Source organism: Labrus mixtus, chromosome 11 (assembly GCF_963584025.1).
Source record: "Labrus mixtus chromosome 11, fLabMix1.1, whole genome shotgun sequence".
NCBI classification, from domain to species: Eukaryota; Metazoa; Chordata; class Actinopteri; order Labriformes; family Labridae; genus Labrus; species Labrus mixtus.
Window position 1 is genome coordinate 3,326,750 of NC_083622.1, and position 12,315 is coordinate 3,339,064.

Below are 12,315 nucleotides of genomic sequence, written 5' to 3' on the forward strand. Positions count from 1 at the left end.
ACAAATACTGAGCGAAAGGCAAAAACTGGCTTTGAACTTAGAGCATAAAATCAAAGCTACCCACAATTATCCTGTTTACTTCACAAAAAAAAAATACCGTTGTGATTATCCAGGAGAAATGCTCTTTGACTTCTGCTGCAAGAAGAAAATTCTTAGCTCAGGGTCCAAATTATTTCTCTGCATCAGTGTGAAATATTCTGTTGAATTATTCACCAGTTTCACTTATCAAGCTGGTATCTCGCTGGGCTGAGGGCAAGCAGCCCTTACCTCACAAGCTGAATAAATCCAACATGATAATTGATAGACTTATTTCTGTCTATAAATTGACAAAAACACTTAGAAAGTAGTCTGCTAGAAATGTTTCAATGTCTTACTTAAATCCTGGCATTGAGAGAAACACATTTGTCGTTTAGGTAAAAGATGACACTTGAAATGATTTCCCTCTGAGCCGATTCTTTTTTCACTGATAGAATTTTAAATTGGGTACAGCTCTAGAGGAAAACTAAATCAATCCATTCATTATCTATAATGCTTTTCCAGTTTGGGCTGGAGCGGATCCCAGATGTCATTGGGTGAGAGGTGGGATACACCCTGGACTGATCAAATGTCTGACATATAGAGACAGACAACCAGCCAGACTCACACCTACGGCAATTTAGAGGCCCCATTTAACCTAACGAGCAGTCTTTGGACTGTGGGAGGAAGCCCGAGTACCCGGAGAACATGCAAACTCCAAACAGAAAGGCCCTGTCCAACGGGGATTTGAACCAGTGAGGCAGCTCACTGTGAGGCAACATCACTAACCACTGCAACAGTGTGCAGCCTAAGAAGAAATTAGGTCCTGGAACTACATGAGATGGTGATATTTTGTCATCATCATGTTCTCTCATGAGTGTGTAAAGCATGACTGCTGCTCACAAACAATGTTATCTAATTGTGTGCCTGTGTTTCTCCTCAGTCCTTGTATCTTTCATAGACAGTACAACACAAAAAATATGGACAGTGAGTCTCTGTCTGCTTCATTTGTACAAAGTTTAAGCAAAGAAATTCTCTGCGACAGGCGCTGACATACTTTAGAATCAAGACGTGCACAGGAAAGGAGCTGGCTGGTTGAATTGCGGAATTGATGAAGCTTCAAAGATCACTCAGGTCTTTTCGAGGGTACAAGGTCCGGGTCTGGATCTGGATCTGCTGCTAATGCCAGGACATGACTCCTTTTTTCATTATTTTTATGTTTTCTTGGGGATATTTCCTGAAATAAAAGCAGATACTAAGCATACAGAGCAACTGAAAACAGACCTCTTACGGTCACTACTGAGGGAAGCTGAAGTGCTGTGAGCCAACTTCAGTAACCTAGCAACAGTAAACGCTGGTGAGAAGCGCTCTGAAACTGAGGTCGTAAGTGCTGCCTGCACAAAAGAAGCTACCAATGGACACAAATCATAAATCAGCATGATAAGAACCTACTATCAGGACAGAATCAAGAGTTTGACTAAAAATGATGATCATAAACCAGGTCATCACCTCCAGGGCGAGCTGTAAATATTCTGGCTTCACTCTAATCTGAATGTATAGTCTATTAGCAGTATTCATGTATTTAGTGTAGCTGCCATACATAATCACATGCTGTAAATGTGTTTGTGTCAGGTTCAGCTTTGCAGCAGTAGTATTATTGAACATTTCAGTTGGTCATTGTCCTCTCTCACATCCTCCGCTTACGTTGCAGAGGCTGCACAATGTCGCTGATTTTACAACCTCCAGGAGCAACTTTTGTCCTGCTGATGTTCTGTCCACACACTAAGATTGAACGTGTATCTAACACCCATCTACAGTGTGTGTGTGTGTGTGTGTGTGTGTGTGTGTGTGTGTGTGTGTGTGTGTGTGTGTGTGGGGCTGTATATGAATAACCCATGAGGCAGCTCTCTCCCCCTCGTTGCCAGAAGTCAATCCCTGTAACAGGGCCAAGCTCTAATAGCCTTCTATTGATCTGCTGAGAGCCGATGAGCACGCCTCTGAACACTTGTTCCTACCTGCTCCCTTAACACCTCCCTGGGCTCTGATAGCAGGGAACCAAACACCAAAGCACAGGAAGAGCAGTGTGAAGGACACACCTTCACTCATTCACACACACACACACACACACACACACACAGCGTCAGAGGAGGACACCCTGGAGAGGATGGTGGAAAGGAGGATGAGGTTACGATTTTTGGTGCAAGGCTTTCAGATGAGAAGGAAATCTGCTTCACGCTGCTACCTAGCAGTCGCTGTCAACGCTGTGAGGGAGAATCGACCTGAGCTCCGCTGGCTCAGCGTGTTTGTGGCGTACTCCGATTAAATCAGTAAAAATGTGATCACGGTCAAACAACACTCAGAGACTGAGGCTCTGCTAACAGTATATTAGATGATTCCCAGACTTTACACCAACATGTTTTTAAGGAACTAACAACAGAATAAGATCATTCTGTTTTTTCATGAGGCCTTTGAAATGGAGTCACTTATAGAAGGTCTTCCACTTGTGGGCATTATTGTGCATATGGCTATATGGAAGTAGATCATTTATTGGTACTGTAATAAGTGCATTTTTTATCTGTACAAAACTGAAGGCGAAAAAACACAATTTATTAATTTTTATAAGGAAAAGTTCAGGTTCCTTAGTGACCATGCAGGGTCTTTTTTCCCAGCGCAATAAATAATGCAGCACGTTACCCTTCAGCTAACCACATGTTGTCATCTTTCCTCCTTTTAGCTGGTGTTTAGATATTGTCTGGAACACCACTGGCATTTTCACCGCACCCAGAGAAACTGAAAACAATTAGCCAAACATTTTGTATTTTCTCCTCTGGTCTGTAAGGAGCTCCTCTGTTACATTGGAGCTTTGCGTTGTGGGATAAAGGCGCAGATAAACAAAAAGCCTGAAGGCGAAGATGCTAGCTGCACAATTGTTAAGAAAGCAATGGTGTTCGACTCATTCTGCGTTCATTGAGTTTCCTGATATCTGTTTTCATGCTGCAGAGACGATTTTACATCTGAAATCTCCTCCTAGATTTGCTGCAGGCATTCGTGTTTTTTCCCCTGGACGACCTGTAACAACTTAAAGCACGTGCCATGAAGAACTGAGTTTTGCATCTGGCAGTGTAATAGCCAGAGGCTGGAAGGAGAGAAAACGAGCAGCACCCACACACAATCAAATTTCATTAGAATAAAAACCTTTCAAAATGAAGACAGCACACGCTGCCCACACTGTTTGAGTGACTCGTGAAAACTGAGAAGTTCAGTGAAGAAACACGGCAGCAAGCTCGTCACAGCACGCTTTGGGCCAGATTTACTAAGCTCCCATTTAAAGAGTACTAAATTGCGTGTTCACTCCAAAAGTTTGCACGTTTGGTTGCTGGGCGTTTTGCGGGTGATCGACTAAGAAAATTTGCGTGAATGACACCAGGTGCAAACCTTGTGGAGACGGTAGTATTTAAGTTAGGCTTTTGCATGTTGTATTGGTTTACATCACGGAGAGTTTGGACGGAAAGCAGGATGACTGCAAGCGCAAAATAGGTATCAGTGAGAGAGGCAAATAAACGCACAATACTTTCTCGTTATAGGAGATAAATCTGAATATTACAAAAAAAAAAATTGGTTATAAGAAAACCTCGGCATTAGACAGGGCCTCTCTTTTCTTCTCTTAATCTTAAGAATGAAGTGTCATACATTGCGTAGGAGGTGCGAGCTGTCTCCTCTGTGGCACGGGCGCTCTACACTCACCGTTGTTGCGCACCAGACAGCTGGCCAGCACTGTGTCTGATCGGATATAAAATGCCCTGGAAAGAGGTATTGAAGACGGGGGTACAAACAGTGGTGAGGTCGCCCAATCCAAGAGTCCTACAGAGTAGCAGCAGCGGGCTTTAGAGGGAGGTGACGCGTGCATTATGGAGAGGAGCGCACCACCCGAGAAAAATTAAATCCCCAGTTTAAAATGTAATGTTTGCGAAATGAGGGAAATAGGAAGAAATAAATGTCAATGTTGAAATTCTATAGAATGCAGAGGCTGTGAATGTTCAGTTTTCTTTGGCTGTAGGCTATGGCAACAATAGCCTGTAGTTTAATCATGGTGTTTCTCTTCCTTAACGATTAGAATATTGACTCAAATAAAAAATATGTCATTTGAAACATGTAAACACATGCCTTCTTTTGTTGTGCCTATGTCTCCTCCTAACTTCAATAACAGCATCCTGTTGTGAGTAACGCTGGTCTCCTGGGTTAGCACGTTCTTTTCAAAGGTGTTAAATTCAGACACCGTCACAATCACCTCAGTTTTTGTCAAGTTTGGTAAATCGCAACACGTGTACTAACTTAACTTGTTTGCATTTTCTCCTCCCAGTATTTTGCACGTTAGGGCAAAAACGCCCCATATTGCATATTCATTAAAGAGCCCATATTCTGCCCTTTTTGGGGTTCGTATATTTAATCTATGTACCTACTTTTGTACGTTCACAATAGCTAAAGTTATAAAAAAGTGTCTGTTTTCATGTACTGCTCCTCCTTGCTCCCTCTCCGCTCTGAGTCCGTCAGCTACACTCTGCTGAGCCCCCACTGTTAGACCCCACGTGGGCCAAGTCTGCTCTGATTGGTCTGCCGATCCGCTCTGTCGTTATTGGTCAGTTGCTCAGCACGGTTCTCGGAAATGTCCCGCCTCTTTTACCACATTGGGAATGCAGCCACTGGCTCCGTCCGAGGGGAGCAAAAACATTAGCACCTTAGCACTACTGTGCTACCGCAGGCTACGGCATATCGTGGGCGTGCTACAGAAGTTAACGGGCCTGCAACATGAGCTGCAGGGCTTGCCACAACGAGCCAATGGGCTTAGATCAGTGATCTCACACTGACAATGACGTCGGACTGACACATTTTTATCGAGGAGGGCTAGAACCGAGCGTTACATGCGGCTAATGCTACAGCTAACAGGAGGACGTAGGAGAAGCTGCGTTTCAGCGGACTTTGAATTTTTGCACATAGATGTGTCTAAACATGCACAGGACACTTGGAAAACACACTAAAGAGCATATAAAACCAGAAAAAGCAGAATATGGGACCTTTAAATACAGACACCGTCACAATTTTTGTCAGGTTTGGTAAATCACAACGCGTGTACTAACTTAACTTGTTTGCATTTTCTCCTCCCAGTATTTTGCACGCTAGGGCAGAAACGCCCCATATTGCATATTCATTAAGGCAAACGTACTAAATGGTCAATGCGTGTTGTTTTGCTCATTTGAAAGACGCTGAAAAGGTATTTGAAAGGTATCAAGTTTGCACACGTTTTAAGACACGCAAACCTTTAGTAAATCTGGCCCATAGAGGCAAGGAGAAAAGAAGCACATAAATGTTAATGAAGGACAACGTGTGCATGCAGATCATGTGGGAAAGTTAGGAATGAGATGAGAGAGACTTGTTTGAACATCCAATCGTTATTGTTGTGCGGAATATGGAGGCTGGGAGGCGAAATGTGTTGTGAATCAGCCTCGACACACCCACTTCACAGTGTGTTCCACTTTAATTATGTGTTGACTCTGACCACAGCAGAGCACCCCCATCTCGTCTTTCCCCGCGGCCTGCTGCTGTTCAGTGGCAATGTAAGTCAATATTGGCTCAGTCTCCACAAGGGTGCTGGACCAAACTCAAAAATCTGTGTTCTCCAGTGTGGGATGGAAAGAAATGGCAGCAGGGTGAGAAGTCTCCTCAGAGCACCACACAAGTGAGAGGAAACAGTGCTGCACAACAAAACACACAAACAACTTCTTTATCACACACGTGCACTGCTGACCCAAGGGCGCGAGGTCGGGCGAGTATAGCACAGACTCGTTAAAAAGACACACAAAACACACATTCTGCATATTCGCAGAGGTTGAGCAAACACACAACAAAACCCTGCAGTGGACCTGAGGGCAGATCTCATCAAGTGTGTGTGTGTGTTTGCTTCTCGCTGTGTCGGTTTCACACTCCAACAGCAGAGAGAAAATCACAGCTCTCACACTGAAGAGATACTCTCATATGGTGCAGAATGGGTTAGGGGTTATAGGAGCTCTTTCTTTGCAGCTATCGATTACAACAGTCTTTCCGCCATGGTTCAGCAGAGAGAATGGCATCCGTCCCATTTCCACAGAGTGCCCCGGTCACCTATTTTCAGCACTATGTAACTTTGGCAGCGGACTAAGAAGTACGTCCTAGTCGCCCAGCCATCAGTCCCGCCCCTAACTCTTTATCCATCATTAAATCAAAACTGATTAGTAACGAACGGTTGATGAAAGCGATGATTCTACAATTCACTTAGCAGACGCTTTTCTCCAAAGCAACGTACATCAGAGAGTAAGAACAACACAAGCAAGGATCTAGAAAAAAGGGAACAATGTCAGTAAGAGCAAACGATCAGCTTTGAGTCCGATTGGACACACAGGTGCTGACAGGAAGTGACCAGAGGCAAAGCACAACATTGAGGGCAGTTCTTGAGAGCTCTAATCAGTATAGAAACCATCTTATAAGTCGTCGTTATCAAACAAAAACCATCGTCACAACCATCATCATCATCATCATCATCAATAATATGGAGACCATCATCATTAAGTTAGTAGGTATTCATGAAAGAGCTGGGTCTTTAGCTTTTTCTTAAAGGTGCAGAGGGACTCTTTAAGACATGATAAAGACAGAAGTTATTTAGACCAAAAAATCGTTTTTGGTACCAAGCTGTAAACATGTTAATTCCTGCTGACAAAATAGAAATGTAATACCGTGGTGTATATGACTTCTGGGTCTTCTGGAGCCAGCATCAAGTGGACACTCGAGGAATTGCAGTTTTTTGGATTTCCTCGTTGGCTTCATTTTTTTTACCGGAGGTAGCCGCCTGTTCAGGGGGCTTTAGACCTGACTCATCTTCAGCTCATTGCGAGTTACTAAAGTTGACCGAGAGTGAGTTTGTGATAGCATTTTAATTATACCGTCAATGAGTTAATTTATTCAACCAAATGGGGATATCACTCATACTAGTCCACCAATCCAACTTTCATTTTACTTTGTACATACTTTGTACGTTTAGACAGATGAAGTGGGTTTCAGTCTGTGAATTCATTTTAAGTGAAGTTAAAGCAGCAGGAATGTAAAGCTTAACCGAGTAGAGAGAGACTGATGAATCAGTATGAAGAATCTCTTTAACAGATGTCATGTCGACTGGAATTTCCCCCGACACAGGCATGTCCTGAGTCGTTTAAATCCTCACTCATTATTTTTTATATTTTTGGCTGCACATTAACAAAGTGTGTGTTCATATCTGGGGGGGGGGGGGATCCTGTTAAAGATGTCAGTTCATCCAAAGTCATTAAAACTATGTTTGTTGGCTTCATTTGACATGTGATTTCGTGTTAACCTGAGCGCGAGTTGTCAGAGTGGATTTTACCTGACAACGTTTTGCAGACTGACAGACTGAGAGGCAGAATCAGATCTTTAAGGAGGTGATGAGCCAACGCCTCCTGCTTGTTTCTACATGTTTTAAAGTCAGAATCAGTCCAATCAAAAGCTCTAAACAAAAACAAAAACATGCAACTGTGGCTACTATGATTAGCATATACGCACATATCCTTATCTTTTGTGTGTGTTTACTTAGAACCTGCCTTTAGTATAATCTCAGCATTATGTTTTTAGATTTTATTTGGATGATTGAGCGCTGAGAAGATAAAAATGGTTCAAACATAAAAGCTACCTGCTTTGAAGAAATATGCAAATATTGCCTTGAAATGATTTATTTAACGGTTTTAGTTTTTGCAGTGCACCTCACAGTAGAAAGGTAATGACTCTGTGTGCGTGCGTGTGTGTGTGTGTTATTTCAGGTGAATGACCGGCTGGACAGGTACTGCTGTGGTTTCACACCTGATCCCACGGAGCTGTGTGTGGAGAACCTTCTGCACGACAAGTGTGCAAACACCAAGGACCTGCTGCTGGTTCACATCCTGGTACGGATCACATTCTGAACTCATGTTACGTGAACTTGACCGACAGTTTGGTTTTATCAAAGTCTTTAACCCAAAAGGGTGTTTATTATCTTTATTACAGAAAACGACACAAATATAGTGAATAATTCTCGGTCAGAGGACAACTTTACTGATCCATGTTTTGGTGGATTTGATTGAAGGCTTTGTTAAAGAAATGGAAAAGGAACTACTTGTTATGTGTGTGTGTCTTCAGGTGAGGAAGGCCGATCCTTCCAGACTGGTGTTCATCGATAACGCCGGCCGGCCGGAGCAATCCGATGACAACCTGAACTTCAGGCTGGTTGAAGGCATTGATGAGTGAGTATACAGCCCTATTATAAGAGGAGGCACATTTTAGTTTGTATTTATTTACTCACCGTAAAACGTCTATTAATTACCCAAGCTTTTACTTACTTCAATGACCCTGCCTTTATTTGGGACAGGCGTCAATACAAGAAGCAAACCTGCTTCATGTCCTGCAAAGAGCATTACTCTTTTCTCTTTCTTTGACAGATGTTGTAGTGCGTCTTCATTTTTTGTGTCACACTGAGACCTGTCTTTATTTGACAAAAATGTATGGCAAAACCGGGATGGGCTTTTATTTGAAGTTTTAGCTTGGTTCTGGCTCTGAGTCTCCATGAAATACAACACAGGAAATGTTTTAGAGCTCACAGCGGGCACAGACAGGGCTGCCAGGAAATGTTTCAGGAAAATAAAACACATCTAGCAACATATTTCCCTGGTGAACGTCTTTCAAATCAGCAGCACAGAAACGTCCACTGGAAGCTTGTTAGGGTTTTGTTAGCCCGTCTGTCTGATTAGATTAGTGTGCATTCAATTAGCCTGCTATTCAATATACTGAATGAATCAGGTCTGAGAGAAACTCCCGTTGGTCTGTCACTTGGGATTACTGAGCTGTGCTTTGTAAATATCTTCAGCCAGGATGAGAAGCTAAATGGAAATACAATTTAAAATCTTGTATCGTTAATGTAAGAACCTTAATAAGTTGTAGTATTAGGTGTGACTCATTTCTACTTCTTCTTCTGACCCTAACTTCTTCCTGGAGTATTTTTTTTTTTGCATTGTATTCTTTAGATTTGCTGCATTTTGTGAACGAACTGAATAAATATTGATTGTGACGGGTGGAATCATTTCAAAGCTGCACTTCTATGTCATGATAGTCCTTGGAGGAAATGTTTTTTTGAACACTTAAATCAGCAAACTGTGGTTTGTTCTCTGCAGTCTCGGTTGTCACGTTGCAGCAGTTATTTTAAGAGTCTCATTTATTGTCTACATTAACAAGGGCAGGTTATTGCACTTCTGAGACTTGAATGGACATGAAGGTCTCTTGGTTGAGTGATCAACAATCTCTATGGACAGATATCTGAATACAGAGCGGGTAGAGAAGAGGCACGATCTATGGCAGCATGAAGCATTGTTGTTTCCATGCAGTCCAATTAGTATTAATGAATAGGAAAAGGACTTGAGCTTGTAAAGGCCTTCTCTAGTCTTCTGATTACTCAAAGTGCTTTTACATTCACATACAGAGGCTGCTATTTGAAGTGTCCATCAGAAGCAACTAATCCCATCTGTACATATTCAAACACCACCGACAAAGCAGAGGGAGCAATTTGGGGTTAAGTGTCTCGCTCAAGGACACTTCGGACATGTTGCTACAGGAGCTGGAGATCCAACCCCCGACCTTCTGGCTGAGAGACGACGGACTCTACACTCTCTCTAGTTACACTGTTACCTACTGGCTCCAACAGAAACCCTGCAATATTTGCTGTTGCCTCAAAGCCAATGAGCTCTGAGATCGAGTGATCAGCACATAAAAAAATCACCAACCAGGTTTTTTGGAACATTCATCTTAAAAGCATCAGGAACCTTGAAGCATGCTTGGAGGAAGTATAAACTATTTTAAAGATCAATAATAGTTAGAAACATCCAGTCAGAGATAAAGATTGGCAAAAAAAAGCTAAAGACTGCAAACACAGTAGAACATCCAGCAGATTAAGGGTTTGATCAAGTCCTAGATTTTTCTCACATAAGAGGAGTTTGACTTCCCTCACGAGTCGTCTTTTCTACAGCCTTTAGACGAGTCTTCGAGGCTTCATTACATCGCGTTATAACGTTCACATTTTTATGTCATCAGGTTTCCAGAGCGAGCCGTGTCCGTGCTGCACTCGGGCTGCCTGGAGAGTCTTCTTCTTCGCTCCCTCTACACAGACAGGGAGTTCTGGGAGAGCCAGGGGGGAGCCAGCGGTCTCAGGCCTCTGATCCGCACCGTGGGGCACAGAGGGAAGATTCTCCTCCAGCACATCCGGGACAAGAAGCTACAGCTGGAGAGGGACCTCTGACTGAGCTAAACAGACCAAATTAGAAACAAGAAATCCAAACATCATCTGGGTTAATAAACTGATAATCAACATGACATTTACAAAATGGTGAAACTGATTCTGAAACACAGCGGATAAGCTTGAAAGTCGAAGAAAACACTTTTATTAGGGCTTACACAATTACAATTGGTTTCAAACCCAAGTGTGCTATTAATATAGCTTAAAGTTTTACTTATATGTTTATAGAAAAACCAGTCAGTGATGCTACTTTTGCCTCCAAAGGTTTTTGTTTTGTTTGTGTGTGATGTACAGCTAAGCTCGTTGCAGACTTGTGCTTTAAACTGAACTAACTATCTAACATCATGTATCTCCAGCTATAGCTTGCTGATTTAAGCGTTATGATTACAGATTTGTGTAAATATGTTTTAAAGAAGGAACTTTTTGGTTAAGGAGCGTTCAGCCGCACTCACGCAGGATGTGATTGTGAAGATATTGTGTTTTTTTTTTTTCCATAGATAGGATGACTGCACCCATCCAACTTCAACATCGTCTTTATTGTCCCTGAGGGGAAATTTGTTTTGTAGCCAGGTTAAGAAACATAGAAACACAGGCAAACAGACTCAGACATTAGAAACAACATTACAAAATAATGAAATAGATTCAACCTAGTGATCATCAGGTAACTACAGAGACCTTAAAGTCCTCAAAAAGTAAAATTTATGATATCTTGTGTGCATAATTTGATTTTCTTGTGTGCACATGATTCTTTTTTTTAACTCTTTGGGACTTCAGGGCCACGTATGAAAAACTCCATAAAACCATAGTTAAAACTGAAATAAAACTCATCAGTCATCAGGGTCATGCTCCAAGAATGACTCTCCAAGAAGGTTTATAATGTGTAACAGTAATAATCAGTTTAACATCAGCACAACTTTGGGGTTTTTAAAAATCCATCTGTCTGCAGTCACACACAGTGGAGTTTAGAGGGTTTTCACTGATGGTCTTCACAAATGGTGAAGGAGACCTGCAAGATATGTTCGGTCTTAGGTTTGGGTGCCTTGTCCACACAATAGGTAGTTATTTCGAGTGTGTCATTGTTTGGAAAGGTTCAAATGAACTCGTAGAGTGAAACGACCCAACTAACCAAATTATTGTCGCAGAAATTACATTTTTAATTTCACCAATCAGTGAAATGCATTTTTTCTTAAAGAGCCCATATTCTGCCCTTTTTGGGGTTCGTATATATTTAATCTATGTATCTACTTTTGTACGTTCACAATAGCTGAAGTCCGAAAAAAGTGTCTGTTTTCATGTACTGCTCCTCCTTGCTCCCTCTCCGCTCTGAGTCCGTCAGCTACACTCTGTTGAGCCCACACTGTTAGACCCCACGTGGGCCAAGTCTGCTCTGATTGGTCTGCTGATCCGCTCTGTCGTTATTGGTCAGTTGCTCAGCACGTGTCTCGGAAACTTCAACATGAGCTGCAGGGCTTGCCACAACGAGCCAATGGGCTTAGATCAGTGATCTCACACTGACAATGACGTCGGACTGACAAAATTTTTATCGAGGGGGGCTAGAACCGAGCGTTACATGCGGCTAATGCTGCAGCTAACAGGAGGACGTAGGAGAAGCTGCGTTTCCGCAGACTTTGAATTTTTGCACATAGATGTGCCTAAACATGCACAGGACACATGGAAAACACACTAAAGAGCATATAAAATCAGAAAAAGAAGAATATGGGACCTTTAATGCAGTCATTGATACATTGATGCCTCTCGTGCCTAAAGTGTCTGAAACAGCTCAAAATAACTTCTAAGTGCCTTTTATCCACAAACAGGGAGGAGAAACATAAATATGGCAAAGCAACTATGTTTCAGTTATAATTAATATATGATGAGATATTTGTTTCATACCTTAACCCGTGAACTACAGCTGGTGGTCAGTGTATTAACAACAGTAACATCAA

General features: G+C 42.2%; 1 protein-coding gene across 2 annotated transcripts in view; it reads left to right on the forward strand.

The window, feature by feature from the left end:
* gask1a (golgi associated kinase 1A) overlaps positions 1–11,067 on the forward strand; it is a 44,658-nt gene extending 33,591 nt beyond the window's left edge. For both annotated transcript variants that reach the window (XM_061049594.1, XM_061049595.1), the window contains exons 4-7: positions 7,872–7,994; positions 8,227–8,330; positions 10,168–10,939; positions 10,983–11,067. In XM_061049594.1, the coding sequence (XP_060905577.1) occupies positions 7,872–7,994; positions 8,227–8,330; positions 10,168–10,372 (432 nt within the window). In that variant the 3' untranslated portion in view covers positions 10,373–10,939; positions 10,983–11,067. The remainder of the gene's footprint in view (positions 1–7,871; positions 7,995–8,226; positions 8,331–10,167; positions 10,940–10,982) is intronic.
* The last annotated feature ends 1,248 nt before the right edge of the window (positions 11,068–12,315 follow it).